The sequence below is a fragment of the Centroberyx affinis genome, unplaced genomic scaffold (genome assembly GCF_046629955.1).
Source record: "Centroberyx affinis isolate AG114_WGS23_722 - 3 ecotype Tasmania unplaced genomic scaffold, CSIRO-AGI_Caff_v1 ptg004203l_1, whole genome shotgun sequence".
In the NCBI taxonomy this organism is placed as follows: Eukaryota; Metazoa; Chordata; class Actinopteri; order Beryciformes; family Berycidae; genus Centroberyx; species Centroberyx affinis.
This window is the reverse complement of record NW_027281951.1, coordinates 43,767-69,333: the sequence shown is the minus strand read 5'-3', so window position 1 is coordinate 69,333 and position 25,567 is coordinate 43,767. Positions and strand designations below refer to the sequence as shown.

Genomic DNA, 25,567 nt, shown 5'->3' with positions numbered 1-25,567 from the left:
AAACCATGTGAGGTTCAGAGGGAAAAATCACTATTTGGTGGAGCTGTTAACAACTCATAGACATCTGAAATGTGACCCGACTACACACTGCTTTTTGTAAGACGTCAAAAGCCAAAAAGGTTGGAAACCACTGGTTTCATCTTTAACAATGTGTTGTATTTTAAAAGCTTGTTATATTATCCATTGTGTCAAATCTCCATCTGAAAAGTATCTAAAGCTGTGAAATAAATGTAGTGGAGTAGAAAGTACAATATTTCCCTCTGAAATGTAGTGGAGTGGAAGTATAAAGTAGCATCAAATGGAAATACTCAAGTAAAGTACAAGTATCTCAAAATTGTACTTAAGTACAGTACTTGAGTAAATGTACTTAGTTACTTTCCACCACTGAAAACCAACTGTGAAAAAAACACAAATCTTTTCAAATCAGATCTGAGTAGAGAGTTGAATTGTTTCTGTTCACCTGCTTTAGTTTATTATTCAAAGCGTCACATACAGGAAGCATGGAAAATATGATTCAACATGGTGTTGGTGGGTCAGAGGGTGGTGACTGGTGATTGGTAGAGTGAGGTAGGAAGAGTGTGTGTGACGAAGTGAGGGAGACAGAGAGAGAGAGAGAGGGGTTAATATACTGTTGGAGGATGGTGATTGGTAGAGTGAGGTAGGAAGAGTGTGTGTGACGAAGTGAGAGAGAGAGAGAGAGAGAGAGAGAGATTTAGATACCTTTGGAGGGTGGTGATTGGTAGAGCGAGGTAGGATGAGTGTGTGTAAAGGACAGGAGAGAGAGAGAGGTGGATTTATGGAAAGTGTGTGTGTGTCATCACGGTAAATCTGGAGGTGTATGGAACCCTATGAGAGACACACACACACACACACACACACACACACACACACACACACACACACACACACACTCAGTCATTGTCTCTCTCACTCTCTCATGTACACACACACACTCTCTCTCTCTCTCACTTGCATATTTTACCTTTTAGACATTTTAGACAGCTGACACTTTTCTCTCCACTGTGACACACACACACACATACACACACACTCTTGAATATGACACATGGCTGTTGTTGTTGCACACACACACACACACACACACACACACACACACTACAGTCTCTGCCAAGCAAACTTGAGAAGTAAGACAGAGACACATTCAGTTATTCATACTCTGCCCACTGCTGGATTATCTTCCTAGGGCATCACACACACACACACACACACACACACACACACTTCCCATCGGGGCCAAGAGGGAAGTTGGAGCTTCTCATAAATTGTCAGTTGTTCAGGAAATGGTTTTCCACCTGAATATGAGAGAAACTAAACTTATCTGCCTTTTATTAAATATCAGATATCATCTTCCTCCTGACCACAGATGCAGAAAAACAGGTTGAAAACCTGACATGCCACTTTAGTTTCTTTGTACATTTTGTTTTTTCATTTAATTGTTCGTTAATGTCTTTTGGAGCTGCTCACCCCGATATAATTCCATCAGTCTGGTTTCAGTGGAGAGTTTTAGTGTCCCATGATGCTCTGAATGTTTCAGAGGCTTTTCCACCCTGAAGAGAAGAATACTCTGGAGGAAAACACTGAATACTGGGAATTTTTTGTTGTGAAAACAGTCACAGTTAAAGATGTTGAATATTGGCACAAAAGCTCGGCATCAGCCTTTGAAAAACCCCTATGAGTCAAACTATAGACGGGTACTTAATTTGGACACAACCAGTACACCACACACACACACACACACACACACACACACCAGTCCCAGAGGAGGGGTCATGTGACTGGGACTGACCTGTAATCCCCAGCCCTAACGGTGGGCGCTATGGCAACGCTGTTTCCACACAGGAGGGATTGCATTACCACCCACCTGAGACACACACACACACACACACACACACACACACACATACACATCCAGCTCAATGGCCTGCAGTGTTTGTGTGCAGCCGGTCGTTCACGCTCACGTTTCACCGCTGCTGGGTGAAAACCACCCGGCTGAAATTTGGGGTGTTTTTTGTTCCCTGACTTGTATTGAAATTCTCTGTGGTCGTTTGTGTGTGGAGTGACTCTCATGATCCTTGAAACCTGTTCAGACGGATTTCAAAAAGACACAATGTCACTCAGAAAGTATTTCCTCTAATATTGGCCCGGGCCTTTATGTACCTCAGCTGCAGAGGGTACCAGGCCTTTATTGGAAGCAGGCTTATATTAGAGACAGGCCTTTATTTCTAATTCCCTCTGTTTGATAAGTATATTTGCTCATATTTTAGTACGAAGCCTCCTTGTTTTCTGATCTGCTTCTGTTGGGGTTCGTTAGGTAGCCGTTTTTTTGTTACTGCGATGCATTACGATAATTACGGTAATCGATGACGGCACGCTCCAGAGAATTCCACCAGGCACCAGGAGTTTAGCGGTATCCACCGTTACTTTTAGCTGAGACCAGCAGCTCTAGAGCTCGCTCTGTCGGTCGGTTGGTTGGTCGGTCGGTTGATTGGTCCACAAAAAGTTCCCCACCCTCTGGCCGCACAGTGTGTGTACACGGTCGCAGCTATTGTGAATTCACGCTTGTTTCCTTTGTTTTTTTCCCCGGCCTGTATTTGGGGCCGGCCTTTATTTGTTCGTGTCGACCACGGCCCCCGGCCGTTATCGGAGACCTGGCTTTTAATTGACTACCGGCCACTATTAGAGGAAATACGGTAACCTTTCTGTTCTTCATTCCTGAAAAATTTGCTTTTTGCAGATACTTTTTCTATGAATACGAATCCTAGCATGTTGTAACTGCTCACCTGTGTTGAGTTACTTTACAGCATCGTTGTACTTTTACATGACCTGTATTTCATGCAGAGGTGGCAGAAGTACACAACTTTACTCTGATGAAAGTTGAAGCACCATTTCAAATCCTTTACTCAAGTCAAAGTATAAAAGTACACAGTCTTAAATTTACTTGAAGTATAAAAGTAAAAGTAGTTGTCTAAAAAAAGTAATTTCTAATGTTCTAAACTGGTTTTCTGTTGAGTGTTCCTCTGAATCCCAGATGAGAAAGAGTCTGCAGCTCAGATCACTAACGTTGATTCTCTGCTCTCTTGTTGCTTCTCTCTTCTTAGAATAGAATAGGATAGAGTAGAACTTTATTGTCCAGCCAAGGCAGGAAAATTGCACCTATGACGCTGGTTGCCCAGTTGCAGTTAAAAGATAAGAAGAAGAAGAAGAAGATGATCAGCTGCTTCAGGGATGGAAGCTGTCTGATGTGAAAAAAAAAAAAAAAAAAAGTTGACGATTTCGAGTAACGAGTCTGTTTTGAAAATGTGAGTAGAAAGTATAGATTTTTCTTTTTAAATGTAGTGAGTAAAAGTAAAAAGTCTTCAGTGCACTCAAGTACAGTAACAAAGTATTTTTTACTTTGTTGCTTCTCACCTCTGTATTTCATGTAAACTGTTCTGGCACAGTGCAAGAAAAATGCACCAGGAAGTCAGACCATGTCCTGGAATGTAATACATGCTGTGTGTGTGTTTGCATTGGCTGGACGTTTGTGAGATTTAAAGCTCTTAGATGAGCTCCAGTGAACAGTCCGGCTGTCGGCGGCCATTTTGAGTCCGAGCTGCCGTAACGGAGAGGTCACAGGTTCAAGCCCCATGGAAGAGTCAAAGAGTCCTCGAGCAAGATGCTGAACTCTCACTGGCTCTCTCACTGTCAGTCACCTGGAGAAAAGTCTGTGAACAGGAATATGTGCATCTGAGGAGTTTCTATACACTGGTTGTTGCTTTGGAAAAAAAAAAAAATCATAACCTGAAGTTCATCATTCCAGATCCCACAAATTGCTTACTGTTCTAGGGATCTGTTAGAAACACAATAATTTCATTTTTTTTTAGCGTAGGTGTCACTTTTTGTTGCTCGTCATCTCCCTTTCCACTTGTCTTTACATGAATGCTGAAAAGACTATTTTAGAATTATTTAGCGTTCAGTTTAATTCAAGCTTAGTTAACAAGCTCATCGTTTCATTACAGCAGCAGAGAGTAGAAGTGAAAATTGAAGCTTATTCTACTGTTGACTTCATTGGAAGTCACTGAATTAAGAGTGTCAGAGTCTAAATCCCTAAAATGTGGAGCGGGGGTGACTAGCATCCAACCTGTGACCAGAGCTGACCGATGACCTCTGACCTCTGACTTCTGACCTCTCTGGTGAAATGTGGACAGATTTGTGTGTCTGAGATGGAGATGCCAAAAACTAATTCTTAATCACACCGTGTTGAGATGAAACTACACTCTTGATGAAACCCACAGCCTAATGTTGACAGAAGCAAGTTTGTGGTTGGAGGGTTGCTGGTTTGAATCCCACTGAATGAATGAATGAACATCTCTCTCCTCCCTCAGCAGCTACCGGCTGCTCAGGGTCCCTTGAGCCAGGCACCGAGCCCCCAGTGGGTTTTACCGGGTGGTTCTGGGTAAATGAAGGCTGAAATAAAGATGTGAACACGTTTGCAGGTTCCAACCAAGAAGCTGAAGAAGTTTGAGAAGGAATACCAGACGCTGAGAGAGAGCCAGCTGCAGCAGGAAGACCCCATCGACCGATACCAGGTGGGACACACACACACACACACACACACACACACACACACACACACAATTCTTTTCCACAGATTTAGCATTAGAGTAACTATACCTCTGCTGTCATGAAGTGGTTAAGTAGGCATTCAAGATTCAAGATTCAATACTTTATTACCACCTAGAACCACTCATTTATAAAACACATAATACATTCAAAAAAGAAAGTATAAAACAGATAGATAACATCCAAACCATAAAATAATCATAAAGCATAAAACAAATGGGCAGAATAACTCCAACACATAAGAACACCATGGGTAAAACACTAGCACCTGTAGGGGAATTATCAGCAACATCAAACGACCCACTAGATAAAGTGCTTCAAGTGCGTAAGTGCCTAATAAATAAATAAAAAAAACATCTGTCTTATTGCACAGTTATTTAAACGTCCAGAGCAACCTGCACTGCTAAGTTTAGAGTGTTAAGGAGGCGGACAGCTTCTGGATATGTGCTATTCTGGAATCTGGATCTTCTGGTCTTAACACTTCTAAGTCTTTTTTGAGAAGGCAGACGATTAAAAAGGTTGTTAGCCAGGTGAGAGGGGTCTTTTAAAACTTTAAGGCCCTTCTTATGTAGTCCAGCCTTATAGATTTCTGCTCGGGGTGGGAGATCGCATCCGATAATTCTGGATGCAGTACGTACCACTTTGTCCAACTGTCTCCTGTCCTTAGCTGACATGTTGCCAAACCACACGGTTATTGTGTAGGTGAGGATGCTCTCCACTGCTGCTCTATAAAACTGACCATACCATTCCTGGATATACCACATTTTCTCAGTTGTCTTAAAAAGAAAAGTCTCTGGTGTGCTTTCTTGAGAATAGCAGTGGTGTTATCCCCCCATTTCAAGGTGGAGGAGATTGTCACTCCCAGGAATTTGTAGCTGTCCACTTGTTGAACTTGTTGAACAGAGTTGTTGATGACCAAGGGGCAGGTGGTCCCCACGGCTCCACCGCGAAAGTCCACTACTAATTCCTTGGTTTTAGAAACATTTAATTCCAGGTTGTTTGCGTTGCACCAGTCCACCAGTGATGAAATCTCACTTCTGTAGGCAGTTTCGTTATTGTTGGAGATCAAACCCACTACTGTGGTGTCATCAGCGAATTTAAACATCCTAACAGACTGGGAGTGGGAAATACAGTCATTTGTGTACAAAGATTACACAAATGACTGTATTTCCCACTCCCAGTCTGTTGGCATGCTGGATCCTGACTCTAATCGGAGGTAAAGTTGTGTAACTATAATGTGTTAATAGAGACCAAAGTAAAGCCCAGGGAGCCTGCTGCAAATACTGAAGCACAGTAACTCTATTAAATTAGAGATCTTTCTCTCCCTCTGTCTCTTTCTATCGCTCTCCTTTGCTCTTATTTTTATTTCTTTGCCAAGTAGTTTTCTTTGACATGATCTTTCTGTGGTCACAAGAATACTGTCAGGGCATTATGGTTCTGACCTTTGACCTTCTTACGGTTGGTTGACTGTAATGTTGGTGCTCTAGGACAGTGATTCCCAACCTTTTTCATATCAAGGACCCTAACTGAGTCAACATTAGGGCCACGGACCCCCATTTGATGAGATTTTGTCTCTCAGACCCAAATCTGAGAATATTTTTATTGTTAGATCCAATTTTGTCCAGAATTCCATGACTATCTGTATTGTAGGTCGAGAGATAACAGTGAAAATATGACCAGAATAGTAATTCTACATTCTCTAATTGCGTTAACTTCTTTTAAATGAGATAATGGTAACGTTTAACAATTCATCAATTTGCTGGGGACCCCCTGGAACCCCCTCAAGGACCCCTGGTGGTTCACGGACCCCACGTTGAGAACCACTGCTCTAGGATTTGAAGCTGATTCTACTGTTGCACTCTGGATAATGCTGCATTCATGTGATAAGGGAAAGTCTGTAAATACGAGCTTCCTACCAGAAAGTATCGTTCACCTCAGTTACCATCGACCATCAAACAGGCAAATCACATATTTTTGATGCTTTTGGTATTGCCTTTCATAACGTTACATCATTTTGATGAGTTAACACAGCTAGCTAGCACTAAGTAGGCAGCATTAATTGAAAATAAACAGAAAGAAGCCCAATAAAGTGACGTCAGAGTTTACCATCGACCCCAGCGATGGATGCAGCCGTTCTCCAAGCTTCGTTTTTTCAGTCGTTTAAGCCTGTAGTCTTTCAGATGCAATCAACTTCTCGTCCATTTTGCAACTTGCCAGGTGGAACTATTGTTCATGAAACAAAATCACTTCAGCAGAGAAACAAGGAAGTGCAGAAATCTGATCTGTTGGCAGCTGATGTCGGTGAAAAGTTCAGCTGTGCCAGACGTCAGCTGAGTTTCCCGGGTCGCTCTGCTCTGGAGGACACGGATGAACTTCTGGTGACTTGATTGATTGATGAATTACTGTTCATCAAACGTCAAAGCTGCTCACTGTATCTGTGGAAAAACGGCTGCTTTAGACCAGCGGTTCCTGAACTCTTTAATATGAAGATCCTCCGAAGTAGAGGCGCTTTGGACCACAGAACCCACTTGATGAAGGTTTTGTCCCAGAAACCCATCTGTCTGTACTGCAGGAGTCAAACCTCCGATCTGAATAGACATTATGAATGAAGTGACAGTGAAGGTTTGTTGGGAGAACCCCTGGGGCCCCTTCAGGGACCCCTGGAGGTCCCCAGACTCCAGTTTGGCAACCACAGCTTTAGCCTCCTGCTGGGCTGCTGAGTTAAATACTCTTATCTGTCGTATACAGTGTACAGACTTACGTATTCATGAGAGTAGAGCCTCGCCTCCTGTAGTTTTCAAATCATACTGACTGTGTCGTGTCTGAAAGAGATTGTAAAAGATTGTAAAAAAAAAATTGTGAAAGGAAAGCTGTCCTTTTGTGGCATAAGATGCAAAAAACAAGCTACTTTTAGCAGCTACTTTTATTGTTGAAATTATCTGTGTTTCTAATTATAGGCCTGTTGAATTACTGTTCTCCTATTTTGCATACTATTCTTTGTTTTGTGTCAAACTGTGCCTTTATTAATATTTCCCACAGCGTTCCTTTAATGTGACTTTGGCAGCGCTGACTTTTATTATTTCGTTGGCGACGTGAACATCAGTAAAGTTTATTTTTGGGCGAAGCTGCCTGGGTGTTAAAGGTTTTAGCTGCTGACTGTCTTTATCTCGTCAGATTGTTCAGAAGGTTAAACCAGACGAGGTGGGGCAGATATTTAGGGATTCAGACAAGATAAAACTGTCAGGACAGAGCCTCAGAAACCTTTCATCATCTTTCTATTGCTCTACTTTATGTCGTAGTTTATTCTTTGCTGCTGCTTTCTCTTCGTCTCGGTTGAAATCTGTCTTTCTCTTTTTTCCCAAAAGGAGACTGGAGACTGGTTAGTCCACGTCTTTTAGTATTTTGTCTTTATTAAGACAGTAGGAAGACTGAGAGGGGGAGGGAAGAAAGAGACAGATAATTTAGTTATTTAGTTGTCTTCCCTCTGACATCAGAACTGAACTTCATTACCGCACAAAGCCAAATTATATAACCTAGATAATGGTTCAGATTCACAGTTACCAAGTAAATGTGTATGTGACAAAGTTCTGGCTGTAAGTGCCGATGTATGACACACAGAAGTTTTTACCATTTTTTTTTAAGCCAAGTTCAAGTTAAATTGATATTGTTTGCAAACTTTGGATAAAAGTTAACATGTGTTTTACGTTTCGATTGTTAAATGAGAATAAAAAATATAAATAAGAAGATAAAAAATAGACAACGTTCAGTAGGGAGTAAATAGAAACATCACAAAAAACAGCAATACTGAGTGAAAATAATTAAGGTTAAATATTAATAAAAAGATAAAAATAAAAAAAGGGTAACACTTTACAATAAGGGTCACTAAGTTAAGGGTTAGTTAATGCTTAATAAGCAGGGTTAGTTAATGCTTAATAAGCATTAACTAACCCTTAATTAACAGTTAACTAATGTGTCTGGTAATCATTTACTAATTGTGTTCATGTTAACTAAGGTATTAATTTATACATTATTTAATCATCTTTAGTCATCTTTATAAAGTATTAAATGATGTATAAATTAATACCGTAGTTAACATGAACAACATTAGTAAATTACACTTTAGTTAGTTAATGCTTATTAAGCATTAACTAACCCTTAACTTAGTGTATCCTTATTGTAAAGTGTTACCAAAAAAAGATTAAAGAAAAAGATCTTTTTGAGAGGTGATTTTAAAGCCAGTCTGATCTGAACACACAGACAACCATGAAAACGTTCAGCTCAAGTAGGAAAAATAAAAAAAACACACTGCAGAATTCCAGTTGGCTGTTTTTTTGCCGAGGCAGCAGTGATGCTGCTGTGATGTCGGTGTAAAGACAGAACTGTAGGAAGGAAGGAAAGCTTTAACTGAAGATAAGACATCAGACCAGGACTGCTGCTCAGGGAAAGGCTTTTATACACAGCAGGAAGAGAGAAAGAGGATTTTGGTTGATATGGGATCCAGCGTTTTAATACCAGAGGGGGTTTGGATCAGTCGTCCTCTGGTCTGGTTCCCCCTGATCCCAAATAAAACGCTTTCTCTTAGACTTGGTACACCTCCAGATCAACAAGAGGGAAGAAGAGGAAAAATGGAATGAAGGGAAAGTGAAAGAAAGGAAAAGTGAAAAAAAGTAAAAGTAGAAATAACGTAAATAAAATGCACCAATGTGGCTACTTGTAACCAGTGGTGGAAAAAGTCCTCAGATCCTTTCCTTAAGTAAAAGTAGCAACACCATAATGGAAGAACACTCCATTAAAAGTAAAAGTTCTGCATTCTAAAGTTCACTTCAGTAAAAGTCTAGAAGTATTAGCAGTAAAATGAACTGAAGTATGAAAAGTAAAAGTCGTCATTCTGTCAGAGAGTTAAATTATTGAAGCATGAACCTGTCAGAAGTATTTTAATGTTGTCGGTCTAACTGCTCCATATACTGTTGGGGGAGTTTAAACTCTAACAATGCAACATATTTTATGAGCTTATTGTATGTTTTTTGCGTGTAAAACCTTATTCTGCAAAGTAACTAGTAACTCCAGCTGTCAGATAAATGCAGTGGAGGAAAAAGTTCAAGATTTCCCTCTGAGATGTAGTGGAGGAAAAGTAGAAAGTCTCACAGAATGGAAATACTCAAGTACAGAGCCAGAACCTCAAAATTGTACTATTGTACTATCAGTTTTTGGGGGGGATTGACTTATGAATATAGTTATGTTAATGCTGAATAAACACTCATACTCCAGTGTTGGATGTGTGTATTTTTTGTTTCCTTTTTCTATTTGTAAGACTGTGTGGATTTTTGTGCTGGTTGCACTCTCTCCTCTCTGTTTTCCATTGGTTATGTGACTACAAAATAAAAACAACTGAGGGAGAGAGAGAGAGAGGGAGAGAGGGAGAGAGAGAGAGGGAAGTGACAGAGGGAGAGAGAGGGAAACTCCTGTCAGGATCATGTGTTTCAGTTCAGTCTGTCCTGCCACAGTCTGGACGGGTCGACACTGTTCTGCGTCCTGACAGCAGCGAGGTAACAGACATTTAACCTTTAAACATGAAAGGTTTTCTATAGGCTCTAATGCTTATGGAGTGTTTTACTCTTCCTTAATGTACTGTATTGATTTATTCTATTTGGTCCTAAATGTAGGCGGTTTAAACTTTTTTGTCGGCTCTCAGGCTTTGATTTATCACATATGGCTTGTTTTCTGATTGGTCTAAGTTCACTAAGTTGGCCATTTTGACTCAAGTGGCCATTTTGGAAAGGCATTTAAAGAGACACTATGCAATATTTTTATTTAAAGATCTCGGTGTTTAATGAGCCTAAATCTTAAAGTTGGGCTGTTACAGAGAACAGCATCCTATTTGCATTAATAGAGACGGTGTATATTTATTTGCGCTATTTGCCCAAATGAAGTTCTGGTGTCGGACATTTCTCCGCCCACAGGAAGTGATGAATTGAAACTTAAAGGGAAGGTTCAGTGATTTTAGGGGTCTATCCTATTTACCGCTAACCATATCTTCTATTATAACATTCAAAACATTTTTATATCCGAGTTTTTGTTCCTGAGAAATCAGCATCTGCCTCCTGTTAGCATTTGTTAGCAATGCTAGTGCAAGTCAATGGGGTATGAAACCATTGCTTTCAAAATCCCATTCAAGCGCTTTGAGCAAGTTCTATTACATATTCGTACTATTACTGCAGCTATGGAAGTGTATGGAATGACTTGTGAGTGATTTTAAGAGTTATGTTTCATACCCCATTGACTTGTGCTAGCATTGCTAATAAATGCTAACAGGAGGTTGCTGCCGATTTCACAGAAACGCAAGCTCCAATGTAAAAACTTTGGGCTCATTGTAAAACGGGGCTTGATGAATAGGATAGAGAGCCTAAGCCCCTCCCCTTCCTCTGTCCCCCATGGGACTTTATTTCAGAAAAATATGTACGGTAGTCAACGGCGAGAGACAAATAATTGTTTGATCCCGTTTGAATTGTGCCATGAATTACACATATGATGTTTTGTCACTTTAAAAGATAATTTTGCAACTAATCGATTAATCGAGAGAAAATAATCGACAGATTAATCGACAATGAAAATAATCGTTAGTTGCAGCCCTAAACAAGATGTCATCTCATTCCTCAGCTTCTTCCACTGTGGTGTTTGTCTTGTAATCCTGATCAAGGCTCTCTGCCAAAACATGTTTAGGTTTTTCTTTACCAATAAACATGTTTTCAGATATCCATCAGCCTCCAAAAGTAGCAGGATTTGTTTTTCCACTTAGTTTCTTCTACTTCATGCTCCTTGATCGTTAAGGAGAGAGTTTTGTTTTTCTTATGCTGTTTTGAGTTTGGGTTTCTGTTCACCAGAGTCTGAACAAAAAGGAGCTGCTAGTGTCTTACGTACTGGTGTGAATTAGGAGGACAGCGTGTGTGTGTGTGTGTGTGTGTGTGTGTGTGTACGTGTACATGTGCAGATGCATGTGTGCTTGTACTTCCCAATGTACAACTTTACACTTGTGTCATTGTATGGAAAGTGCTCTATCAATAAATTGTGTGTGTGTGTGTGTGTGTGTGTGTGTGTGTGTGAGGTGAGTTAGGGTCAGAGGAGGTCGTCGTCGTCAGAGCGACAGGATATCGGGGTCAGGTGACCCCTCGTCGTAACAGTGACAACCATGTCATCCCATGGAGGCGTGGCCGTCATGTGAGACTGTTTACAGGCAGACTAGCAGTCATGAGACCGCGCTAATGGTCTACAATGGGGACTTCAACAGGAGTGTGTGTGTGTGTGTGTGTGAGAGAGAGAGAGAGAGAGAGTGAGAGAGAGAGAGGGAGATTAGGAAAGCAATGAAGGAAGGTTTTAGGTTTTTAGGGCTGCACAAAATAAAAAATAAAAAAGTACAATAGACACAATAGAAGCTGCTGTTTTTACCAGAAGGAAAAATGTTCTGAGTTTCTTAAACCTTGTCTAAAAAAAAAAATCCTAAGCCATAGAATTTTGTTTTTGACAAGTGTATGTGTGTGTCTGTGTGTGTGTGTGTGTGTGTGTGTGTGTGTGTGTGTGTGTGTGTGTGTGTGTGTGTGTGTGTGTGTGTGTGTGTGTGTGTGTGTGTGTCCAGAGGGAGAACCGTCGTCTTCAGGAGGCCAGCATGCGTCTGGAGCAGGAGAACGACGACCTGGCCCACGAACTGGTGACCAGTAAGATCGCCCTGCGGAACGACCTGGACCAGGTAACACAGCACAGCACAGCACAGCGCCCCCCGCAGGACGTCCTCAATCCTGCCGGACCCTCTTGTTTGCCTTGTTTCTGGGGGTGAAAGTCTTCAGTTTGCTGCATTAACACACATTAACCTAAAAATCTTAATTTTCTTAAAACAAGAGAAAACGTCATTTCACTCGTTTCCAATGTGGCTTCACTTGTTTTGGGAATTTTCTTGAAATGAGCGTCAAATTCTTGCTACTACTATCAAGAAAATGACTTGATTCTACAAAAGTTGATTTGCATTGGAAACAAGTGAAATTATCAAACCTCATAGGCAGATTTTTTCACTTGTTTTAAGAAAATTAGAATTGTAGGACTAAATGACTTTTGACTAAATGATTTTTTTGGCAGTGCAGTGGTTCAGTTACATTTCACACGGCAACATTTCAAGCAAACCAGAATTTATCAACCAAAGCCGTCATGTCCTCCATTGGTGAGATATTTGGAGCAGGAAAGGACTTTCTTCTGCGGTGAAACTCGTCCTTAATACATTCTTCATGGCGTGTTTATGGCGTGTTTTACCCATAATGCTCAGGTCTTCCTGTAGCTGGGAGGGATCACACTGAAAAAGAGAATGGAGCTCAGCAAACCCTCCCTGGAGAAATACAGGTTAGAAGAGTACAGGTAGTGTAGTGTGTTAAGTCAGAGTTAATGAAGGGTTGTGTGTGTGTGTGTGTGTGTGTGTGTGTGTGTGTGTGTGTGTCCAGGCGGAGGACAAGGCTGATGTTTTGAACAAAGAGCTGCTGAACACGAAGCAGCGGCTGGTGGAGACGGAGGAGGAGAAGAGGCGGCAGGAGGAGGAGACGGCTCAGGTACCATCAGCCCTCTGTTTACCTGCTGCAGCTCGTTAAGCTCGGCCTTAACGAGCTTAATGAGCTCAGTGGTCAATTATCTTTGCATTCAAAGCTCTTAAATGGTATATTACACAGTCGGGGTCAGTAAATCAAAACACAGCATTTCAAGCAAAGTTTTTCTGATGTAAAAGTCTCCTGTAAAGGTGAATCTGGTATATTCATATTAACTTTTAACCCCACTTTTATCAGATGACCAATGAGTTGCAATAAGCATCGACAGGTGGCCTCTAATGGACATATGGACAGTTGGATTTTTTTTTTTAATTATGCAAATGATCATGCATGTATTACATACATACAAAGAAATACACATATAAACAGACATACACAAATAAACGTGTACAGTATGCATACAGTATGTTTGAAACATTTGCCTGCAATTTGTACATGTGCAGAAAGAAAAAGAAAAAAAAATTATAATAACAGTGAATCATATATATATATATATATATATTGTAATCCAGTCCCACCAGGAGTTTTTTTGTGATTATTACGTCCAGAAATGCTTGATTTTGCAGCGGCTTTTGTCAAAAATTGCGATACTCTTTTTGCGGTAGAATTGCTGGAATTGGGAAAAATTGCAAGCAAAGGGAAAAAAATGTGGAAAAAAAAGTGCTGTGATGACGTACGTTACCACGACATGAAATGCAACAATAGGTCCAAATCACAGGCGGTCTGTTGATTTGGCCATTTCATGAGGAAAAGTTGCAGCAATTTTGCAAAACTGCAAGCTCTCACAGATATTGCAGAGATTTTTTGAATTTGTGTTAATTATTGCGATCGCAAAATCGCAATTTCCTGGAGGGACTGGTAATCGTAAATAAAATACACAGCTTGAGAGAGAAAACAAAAAGCAACAAAATCACATTTTCACCATAGAATGAGTAAACTGGCTAATTAGAGCAGAGATCCGACATAAATATTTAGTGTTTTGTGCTATATTTATATTTATATTTATATTTGAGCAGTAATAAAACTTATTTAACGTACCATTAAAGTCATATTTCACTAAAACTCCACCCGGCTTTTAATGAAACCACCTGGAGCAGCTTGGCCTTGGTTGTGTATGTGGTAGAAGAACTCCCCAGAGTGGCCAATATTGATGAGGTGACTGAACTCTTGTAGATGTAGATTTTGGCAGTAAAATATCAAACCACAGTTACATGTTAAATTAAAAAGCCTGCGTGGGGAAAGAGTGACTTCTGCTGATGTTATTTTATCACCCTGACGTTTGCATCTGTATAGAATGATACTGTGTTTATGGTGTTATTGTGTCGATAAAGATATTTCTCAGCACGTCCTCCTGGCTGCTCTGGGTTTAGTGCGTTAACATGCATCGTCTCCTCTGCTCCCTCCCAGCTGAAGGAAGTGTTCAGGAGGGAGCTGGAGAAAGCCGAGTCGGAGATCAAGAAAACCACCGCCATTATAGCTGAGTACAAACAGGTAGGACTCTGACCATGACTTCAATCCTTCCATAGAAAATGTAAATGTAAATGTAATTAGTAAATGGTCGACATGAGGAACATTTTAACTAACAGTGGACTTTTGCACATCCTGTCTTTGACTGTATATTTTCAAATCTGTAAATTGCAAACTTCTGTGAATCCCCTTTTTATATTTAACTTGTTTCTTCTATATTTATTATTCACAATTTTATTTATCATGTAAAACATTTTGTAACTGTTTTGACATGTTCTCTATGATTCAAATCAAGATTATTATTACTAGTGTAGTAGTAGCTGTAGTAGTTTTATTATTAGCGTTATTGGTAACACTTTACAATAAGGGTACATTAATTAAGGGTTAGTTAATGCTTAATAATAATGTTTAATAATAATAATAATTAATGTTTTGTCAATGCATGAACTAACCCTTAATTAACAGTTAACTAATGTGTCTGGTAATCATTTACTAATGGTGTTCATGTTAACTAAGGTATTAATTTATACATTATTTAATAGTCATCTTTATAAACTATATTTATCTTTATAAACTAACTAATGCTTATTAAGCATTAACTAAGCCTTAATTAATGTACCCTTATTGTAATGTGTTACTGCATTATTATTATTATTATTAACCTGTTAGTTGTAATCACAGTGACAGTTAAAAGTCTTTATCAGCAGCACAAAGACAATTTACTATTATTTTATTGTACTTTTATTTATATCCTTTCTTACCGTTGTATTCATATCCTTCAGTACTTTTTCTTCCTTCTCCAACCTGCTCCTCTGTTCTTCGCTGCTACAATTCAATAAAGAGGCAATTTCAATAAAGTTCATCATATCTTCATCAAGTTGATTTGATTAGTTATTAGTTTGATTAGTAAAGACCCGTTTTTGGTTGATTTGAATGAGTGGAGCTGTTTGAAGGTTTTTGCTGGAAAAGATCATGGTGCTCCGTTGAGTTTCCCTGAAGGAATAATGGTTAGAATTATACTTATTGTCGTGTCTGAGTGTGTTTTGTGTTGTGTGTGTTTCAGATCTGCTCCCAGCTGAGCACCAGGCTGGAGAAACAGCAGGCGGCAACGAAAGAGGAGCTGGACATCGTCAGGGTGAGATCACACACACACTGTTCAGGCTGGAAACACACTGCGTCACACACACTGTTCAGGCTGGAAACACACTGCGTCACACACACTGTTCAGGCTGTAAAACACACTGCGTCACACACACTGTTCAGGCTGTAAAACACACTGCGTCACACACACTGCTCAGGCTGTAAAACACACTGCGTCACACACACTGTTCAGGCTATAAAACACACTGCGTCACACACACTGTTCAGGCTGGAAACACACTGCGTCACACACACTGTTCAGGCTGGAAACACACTGCGTCACACACACTGTTCAGGCTATAAAACACACTGCGTCACACACACTGTTCAGGCTGTAAAACACACTGCGTCACACACACTGTTCAGGCTGGAAACACTGTGTCACACACACTGTTCAGGCTGGAAACACACTGCGTCACACACACTGTTCAGGCTGTAAAACACACTGCGTCACACACACTGTTCAGGCTGTAAAACACACTGCGTCACACACACTGTTCAGGCTGGAAACACTGTGTCACACACACTGTTCAGGCTGGAAACACACTGCGTCACACACACACTGTTCAGGCTGGAAACACACTGCGTCACACACACTGTTCAGGCTGGAAACACACTGCGTCACACACACTGTTCAGGCTATAAAACACACTGCGTCACACACACTGTTCAGGCTGTAAAACACACTGCGTCACACACACTGTTCAGGCTGTAAAACACACTGCGTCACACACACTGTTCAGGCTGGAAACACTGCGTCACACACACTGTTCAGGCTGGAAACACACTGCGTCACACACACTGTTCAGGCTATAAAACACACTGCGTCACACACACTGTTCAGGCTGGAAACACACTGCGTCACACACACTGTTCAGGCTGTAAAACACACTGCGTCACACACACTGTTCAGGCTGTAAAACACACTGCGTCACACACACTGTTCAGGCTGGAAACACTGCGTCACACACACACAGATTCCACAGATGGTTTTGTCTCTCAGCTGTAAATCTGCTCACACCAGATGATTAGACAGAATGGGACATCACAGTACTGTACTTAAAGGATAAGTTATTTAATTTTGTACCTATATATATATATATAATGAGTCTCTTCATCCCTGTAGTTGTTGGACCCACAGACAGTATTGTCTCCAGTCAGCTGTCAGTTGACACAGCGAGCTCCACTGCCTCTTGCTGCTAACCATGAATCCAAAAGGGGGTTTGTCAAAATATATAAATTAAAATTTATAGATTTACATATATATTAATACATTTGGCCACAAACTTTAAAATAGCAGATGATGGTGCTATCAATATTCCTGACATTCTGATATATTACCTTACTCATTCCTGTTCACCCAACATGGGTATTACTTGCTGAATTCAAACAAAATGTCAACTTCAAACACCGGCTCTAGTGTCACACTCCTGCCTCACCTTACTGTAAACTGGGCTCTCATTGGCTGTCGTCGGTCTGTGATGCCCAGATACCACTGGGCTTTTTCAGGATCCTGCAGATAATCTTTGCCGACCGGCCTCAGATCGGAGCTCCCCTCCCACCGTCAGGATGGATGAATCTGCTGTAAACCGGCCTGATGATCCTCTAGCGTTTCTTTCAACATCTTGATGAAACAGATCAGCGGTCAGCAACCGTGTGCCATCGAGGCCCGACGGTCTGCAGGTTTTCATTCCAACCAAACTCTCCAGCAGCTGATTTCACCAGTTAGCCGAGTTTCAACCAGACAGGAGGAACTGAACGGTTGAGCTGCAGGGTTTGGTTTGGTTTGGTTTGAACGAAAACCTGCAGACTCTCATGCTTTCCACCCCTGAGACAGACTGTGCTGACTGACTGATCTGACCTGAGGGCAGTTTAAGTATTTGAGTTTTTGGGAACCCAGCTCCAGTTTTATAATCCTTAAAATAAGGAATTAATCACTGCCCTGCAGAGCTGAAGAGGATTTACTATGTAGTGAAACTCAGAACTATGAAAGTTTTGCTCCTGTCCTGACAGAAGTACTGCTGGTACAGAGGTGAACCTGTATATGATTGTATATGATTTAAAATCATTTTTGGGTGATTTCTGTTGATATAATAATAATCTAAACCCTCGTGAAGACTTTTGACCTTTAAAACACAGAACAGAAGAAGCCAGTCTGCAGCAGTATGGTAGTGGTAGTTTGGACTGGAGCAGCAGCGCCACCTGCAGCATCAGAACAGCATTAACACTGAAAGACGTTCAGTCTGCTGATGCTGAAAATGAAGGAAGCCGTTCTGTTTGCAGGCAGGTCAAACATGTGTGTGGCTGTTTGTGAGGCACACTGAGGAGTTTGTGTTTCAGTTAGACAGATGTGGGTTTGCCGACATATTGAGCCAATATTGACCTTTTATTAAAGAACTGTTATCAGCCAGTCAGTGTCGGCCACCTCTGACAGGATGGATCAGCAGTCGGTCTGTAAAACCTGCAGTGAAACCTGCCTCATCCTGCCTGAATGAATTTCATGAGTCTGGGTTTATTTATTAGTTGATTGATTAGTGCTGAAACTATTAGTCGAATAATTGTTTAATTGATTACTAGATCGACAGAAAATTAATAGATTATAATTTTGATAATTGATTATCGGTTTTAGTTGTTTATCAACTAAAAATATGAAATATTTTCTGGTTGCAGCTTCACAAATTTTAAGATTTGCTGCTTTTCTCTGTTTCATCTCATTATAAAATGAATGCTTTGGGTTTTTTTGGCTGCTGGTCAGACTGAGGAAGAAATTTTAAGAATCACTCTGGCCTCTTTAACTTGTGATGGCCATTTGTCATTATTCTTCACATTTTATAGACTAAATTATTAATCGATTAATTGAAATGATAATCGATAGGTAATCAATAATGATAATCAATAATTGTTAGTTGCTAGTTCGCTAGTTTCAGTTTTAGTGTCCCATGGTGGTCTAAATGTTTCAGAGGCTTTTCACCCTGACAAGTAGAAAATTCTGGAGGAAACACTGGATTAAAAAAAAAAAATGTACATGAAATGGTGAATTTGAAGATATTGAGTATCACCATATATCAGCACAATATCAGCTATCAGTAGCTTAAGTGCCGATACTCACACGTGCATGCTTTTGTGTGTGTGTGTGTGTGTGTGTGTGTGTGTGTGTGTGTGTGTGTGTGTGTGTGTGTGCGTGCAGAGTAAGGTGCTGGGCTGTGAGCGCTGCAGGGGGGTGTTCAGCACCCAGGGGTCCCTCCAGGCGGCGTCCCCCAGCAGGGAGAACCCGGACGCCGGGCCGCTGGACGAGGAGAAGGACGGACTGCAGGAGCAGCTGAGGGAGCTGGAGCTGGAGCTGGCCCAGACCAAGCTGCAGCTGGTGGAGGCCAAGTGCCGCATCCAGGTCAGCAGCACCACATAATATTCACAATAATAATAACTGCTAGCAGCATCCAGGTCAGCAACACCACATAATATTCACAATAATAATAACTGCTAGCAGCATCCAGGTCAGCAGCACCAGATAATATTCAGAATAATAATAATAACTAGCAAGATCCAGGTCAATATCACTAGGAATAATAATCATAATCATACTCGTAACTATTACCAAGTTAAATATTATTAATATTAATAATAACAATAACAAGATCCAGATCAGTAGGGAGTATCACTAGAAATATTATTAATATTAATAATATCTACTAGCAGGATTCAGGTCAGTATCTCTAGGAACACTGGAATATTACCATATTTCCTCTAATATTGGCCCGGGCCTTTATTCCCTCAGCTGCAGAGGGTACCAGGCCTTTATTGGAAGCAGGCTTATATTAGAGACAGCCTTTATTTCTAATTCCCTCTGTTTGATAAGTATATTTGCTCATCTGTTAGTACGAAGCCTCCTTGTTTTCTGATCTGCTTCTGTTGGGGTTAGTTAGGTAGCCATTTTTTTGTTACTGCAATGGGTTAGGGTTAGCGATACCGATAATTACGGTAATCGACAACGGCACGCTCCAGAGACTTCCGCCGGCCGAGCCGTCTTGTGGCACTTGTATGTTACTACAAACTACAGTTACATTATATAACAGGCACCAGGAGTTTACCGGTATCCACCGTTGTTTTTTCCCCCGGCCTGTATTTGGGGCCGGCCTTTATTTGTTCGTGTCGACCACGGCCCCGGACATTATCGGAGACCCGGCTTTTAATTGACTACCGGCCACTATTAGAGGAAATACGGTATGTAACATTTGCCAATAATTTGCCTCTGACTCTCTTATCCTCCTCCTCTCCCTCCCCTCTCCTCCTCTCCTCTCCTCTCCTCTTCTCCTCTCTCCTCCCTCTCTTCAGGAGCTGGAACATCAGAGAGGAGTCCTGATGAACGAGATCCAGGCGGCCAAGAACTCCTGGTTCAGTAAGACCCTGGGCTCGCTGAAGAGCTCCACCTCCTCCTCCTCCTCCTCCTCTTCCGGCTCCCAGTCCCAGACCCCCTCCTCCCCCAAGGAAGGCCCCGCCTAGACGACCCCCCCCCAAACACCTGCTGGAGGATGCACTTTCCCCTGCAGGATGCACACTAGAGCTGAGGAACAAGCTGAAGAAAACAAGCAGCAGAGTAATGCAGTATTCCTTTTCCAGTCGGTGTAGAGGAGGGCGAGGGCGGGGCTTAACGGCTTCCTGGGCTGCGAATGGCTGAAAAGATGATAGCAGGCGGGGCTTCTGTTCCACCGCCTCCTCTGTCCTCTACACACCGTCCACTGGATCAGCCACCTGTCAATCACTTGTCTCTAAGTTTGATTGGACTAAAATGTGTCTTGTGACCTGCTCTGCTCCACAGGTGATGAACAGGTGAGGGGAAAGTGTCATGGAGTTGATTTGATGGTTCAGAGGTTTTCATTCACGCTGTTGGCTGAGCTAGATATCTCAAACCTCATGATAAGAAAGCTGAATTCATTGATCCGGCTCCACCTTGTGGTCAGACATTGCTATTGCCGAGTTATAGCCAGTTAGCTGTGTGGCTGGGAGATTATGCTATTATGTAGCTGAGAACAAAGTTAAACCTGCATTCATATTCCTCGCAATTTGGATGTGATGTGCAAGGATAGAGATACTGCTACTGTTCAATTTAACATCACATTGGGTTATAAGTTTACTGTTTAGAAATGCATTGAGCTACAGCAAGCGTCTTCAGCATAGCCACAGCGCTCTGAAAAGGGATACTGCATTCAGAATCTGAAAAAAAAAGACAAATTTAAAAGACAAAACTTGTATTTCTTTATGGTAATATTAAGTAAACAATGTTGTCATATAAATATGTATAACTAATTATTGATTTTTTAAAATCTTGTACAGTTCTTTAAGAGAAAAAAAAAGAAGGAAAAGTTCTTTGTTAAATTTCTTTTTTACCGTTTGGAATTTGAATGTCATCTCTCTAGATGTTGACGTGACTAAGCACAGTGTGTGAGCGGTCTGGTCGGGTCCAAACGCTGAAAAGCCAAAGCGGCACCCGTCCTGTCGCCCGCTAAATGACACCGGTGTTCTGCTTCAAGTAAACAGCAGTCAAAGCATCCGTACCGGCCTACAGAATACGTTTTTCCTGATTTAGCTTCATGCCATCATAAAACCCCACATTAGAAACACAGCAGCTCCCAAGAATGAACTGCCACCGCTGTTTTCTTTTTATTTTTTTTATACAGATTTGATCATCTTTGACAGACCGTTCCGTCCCAATAAAAGCAGTTTTTGTTGCGCCGGCACATCACTTATCAAAAGTAACTTCACACCAGTTAGTGTCGTCCTAAATTCACTGCAGATACTTGCGAGTCAGTGCAGATAATAGTTTGATAGTTTCTACTAAGGTGATGCTGTAGGCTCTACAGTGTATGTTGAATAGCACAATTCAGTCCTAAAAGAAAAATCGCACACGGTGAATGATAAGTAAGATAAATTTTCACTATTCCATCTCGATCGCCATGCAGCTCTGAGGCCATTTGCACAGCTGTGCCATTACCTTCTTTACCCCCTTCATGTTAAAGGAATACACCACATTTTTGGTAGATTGTCCGGTTGGTTAACTTAACTGATGAGAACACAGCCATCAAAATCATCCAAGTGTCCCCAGTAGATCGTTGGCTGCGATCTACTGCTAACACTTTAGCATAAACTCTGTTGAGTGACAGCAGGCAACTAGCATTATCTAGAAAATGAGAATTTGAAGCAGCGATAAAGCTAACTGCTAAGTAATCTCAAGTGACATGCAGCTAAGTCTGGCAGTTTTGTGTTGAAAATTAGTCAAATTTACAGGAAATATGCTAGAAAAATAACATAGCCTACTAGCAGGAACTATTTTCCCTGTTTCCATCAGAAGTGAAGGTGGTGGGTGATGGGAGACTGTGCAGTGGATGAATACATGCTGGCTCATCTGAAATGGTTCCAAAAATAAACCCGGCTACATCAGCTTTATCGACTTCATGATGTTTCTTTTTTCAAAATTGATTAATCTACAGGCCATATAATAAAAAACAATCACAGCTATTATTACTAACAGGTCACTCTTCTTACTTTGGATCATGCTTGTCGCTTATCACTCAACATAGTGTATGCTAAAGTGTTAGCATGGAGCAGTAACCACTGATCTACCGGGGACACATGGATGATTTTGGTGTCTATGATGTCATCACTTAACGTAAGTTGGCCAATGGGACAATCTACCAAAAACTCTCTGTATTCCTTTAATATTCATGCATGTTAGCGCTGTATAGCAGGCCGGGGCAGAGAGCTGCAATAGTGCCAAGAACCTGCTTTGTCCTGCACTGCGGTGGAGCTGGAATCAGCCTTTAGACTTTGACCGAGACCATGTGTACTTGTATGTGTGTGTGTGTGTGTGTGTGTTTGGATGTATGTATGTGTGTGTGTGTTCTGCACTGTAAGTCCAGTGGTTCAAGTTAAAATGGTTTCTTCTTCACGTGGCTGCCTTTGCTTTTGTTGTTGACTGAAGCCGTTGGCTGTTGAGAGGGAAGCCATGTGACTGTTGAAATGCCACAGAGCGTTAGCTGTGCCATAAGTTCCCCTCCGCTCCTTTCTTCCTCACCGACAACCATGGGATCTGATTTTATTTAAACCTTTATTTAACCAGGGAAGATCTGCGACGCCCTGTTTTACATTCACACAGTCCCACGCATTCACACTGGGAGCTGCCCAGTACAACCAGTAGGGATGGGACGATCTGTTTATCTCACAATATGATTTGATACGCTATATGGGGTTCAGGATTCATTACAACAACGATCCAATGTGATAAATAAAAGTTCAGAGACAAAGTCTGCAGAATTATGTTTATTTCTGAGGCACAAATCTTTTTAGAAATGACATTGTCTCGCTAAAATGTAAACAACAATTTAAAAATGTCATTACGAAGTGCAAATAATATAATTCTCCCCCACGATACGTATTCTCACATTTTTGCATCGCGATAAATTGAATTTCGATATATCGTCCCATCCCTAACAACCAGTCTTCTGCTGTCGGCCACTGAGCAGCTCCACTGGAGGAAAGACATCGATCCAGTGGAAAGGGAGGAACAAAGGAAGCCGATTGGCTGAATATCATTGAATTCCAGGTGTGTTTTGTATTTGTTTCCAGGACATTCCTTTATTCGTTTATCGCATATCATTCTCATTCTTGTCCTTTCAAAGTCCTGCAGCCGGTGTCATGTAAACCCGAGCTCCCCCCCTTGTCTTTTATGTGCACTAACACAGCGTCGATATTTTAAACACTATTTCAAGATGTTTGTTTGTATCACAAGTTATCCTGAGCGCAGAGCAGAATTATTTTTTAACCGCTGATTATTGTCGTCGAGAGGACGGCCGCCAAATTCTAATCCGCTCTAATCCACGCTTGGCTTCACGGATGCAGAAGCAGGTGAGGCGAGCCGGACCAGGAGTGTGATGTGTGTCGTGTCGTGTACAGTACGCTGTAATACCACAGTCCTGTTGCATAGGGAGGGACCCGATCCAGCCCTGTTTTCTGTACAGTAACTGTCTGACCTGCATTAATAAATTTCAGTTTCTCTGTTCACTGACACTTTGTCGTTGCTTTTATTGAATAGCAGCATTTGGGTTGTAGTCACTCGACATGGAATATTAAAGGACCTGTATTGTAGGAATTCAGATTTTCCTCTATTTGTGTTTATAAATGGTCAAATATGTTTAATGAAGACATTGTTAAAATTTGATTTCGTTTCAGTGTTAAACTGTAAAGTTGCATTTTAAAAAATCCATCCTTTTTCCCAGGCAGTTTCAGTCCAGTGAATGCATCACAGCTGACTCGGTCCTGATTGGCTCCTCACTTAATGTTTGAAGTGTGACTTCTAGAGTATAAATTGTCCCAGATGCTGACTGGCAACCACTACAGCATGTCCGGCAAGAACACGATGAGACAGTGCCCACTATGAGTTTAATGAACCTATGCAAAGTTACAGTCCTCTTCTCTTTCCATTACAAGTGTTAGTTATGTGTGGTTTCTACAAAAAACAAGAAATAAAATACAAGATTTCAGTTGGTGTCCTATACAGAATGCAAATGATTTATCAAGGCGTAGCAACATAAATTAACTGTTACAACCAGTACAGAGATGCTTGCAATTCGTATGACTTCATATAAATATCTCCAATTAACTCAAAGTCAAGATAAAACTGTAATATGGATAACCTAATCATCACAATAGCTAACAAACACTTAGCTACCACTATGGTAATAATTGAGTCAGCTTAGCAAGGCTAGTTAGCTTGTGAATGTCAAAGTCATGCTATGCTCAGGATAGAGCTAATAGTAACTCAGCGTAATAGAATACACTAAAACACTCATCCAAATACTCATGAACAACAAATGAATAAGTGACTTACACTTAGCTGCACGCACAGACAACACTCTGAAAAGTAGAGGTGATGAAGTGAGGAATAACAACTTGAACATGCAGGAACACCGCAGTACACCACATCATGAAGGGCCCAACTGAAAAGGGGGGTCCTAATCTTGGTGACCATAAGTCTGCCTAACTGTAAATGCCCACTAGGGGGCCTTAACTACAGCCTGAACATAATTACAGTCTGATCATGAAAATTAGCTGGCATTTTTTAACACTTAAGAATGACTGAAATCCGTCCAATCAGAGTCCAGTTTGCAGCATCTGAACTGGAAAGCCTCCACTCAGCTGCTGTCGGCCAATCAGGAGCCAGCATTGTGACGACTTAGTCTTCACATTCATTCAGTTTAACTTGTTCAATTCAACTTTTAACTAAATTTCATTTATCTGCAGAACATCATGAAGAATATTATTCTGATCCTGAGACAGAAGAGATTTTAAAACAAAATCATGAAAACTGAATATGGAACCTGGCTTTCATTTTGAAATTTTCCATTTTAAAGAAAATTGTTGCCTGGTGTTCATTGCTTAATATTTCGAAAATACAACTACATCAGTAATATTCAGTAGTGAATTTTACTTTAATCTGCAGCATTTTGTCTGAGAGGATTGTGTGATTGTGGAGTTCCCCTTACAATTAAAGTAAGCTTGAACTCTTCTGCAAAAAAACAACAGAAGATTATTCTAAATCCAGAATTTGGTGGAGTTTTATCCAAACAGACTTACTGCTGTTTTCAAAGCAATAGATGTTTCCACTAAGTATTGGAATGTATGTAAGTATGGAAAAGGTTTCCTGTTAAGCAGTCAAAATTTAAGATTAGACAAACTGTATCTGACTAGCATTTCTTGTGTTGGTT

At 40.9% G+C, this 25,567-nt stretch overlaps 1 protein-coding gene across 2 annotated transcripts in view; it reads left to right on the top strand.

Moving 5' to 3' along the window:
• Nucleotides 1-23,868, top strand: part of LOC139664163 (rab GTPase-activating protein 1-like) — a 29,440-nt gene extending 5,572 nt beyond the window's left edge. Inside the window, exons 2-8 of one of the 2 annotated variants that reach the window (XM_071542894.1) lie at nucleotides 4,497-4,589; nucleotides 12,254-12,364; nucleotides 13,104-13,208; nucleotides 14,610-14,693; nucleotides 15,733-15,804; nucleotides 18,997-19,197; nucleotides 20,142-23,868. In XM_071542894.1, coding sequence (XP_071398995.1) covers nucleotides 4,497-4,589; nucleotides 12,254-12,364; nucleotides 13,104-13,208; nucleotides 14,610-14,693; nucleotides 15,733-15,804; nucleotides 18,997-19,197; nucleotides 20,142-20,309 — 834 coding nt within the window. In that variant the 3' untranslated portion in view covers nucleotides 20,310-23,868. The remainder of the gene's footprint in view (nucleotides 1-4,496; nucleotides 4,590-12,253; nucleotides 12,365-13,103; nucleotides 13,209-14,609; nucleotides 14,694-15,732; nucleotides 15,805-18,996; nucleotides 19,198-20,141) is intronic. The other variant, XM_071542895.1, reaches the window with a different exon arrangement.
• The last annotated feature ends 1,699 nt before the right edge of the window (nucleotides 23,869-25,567 follow it).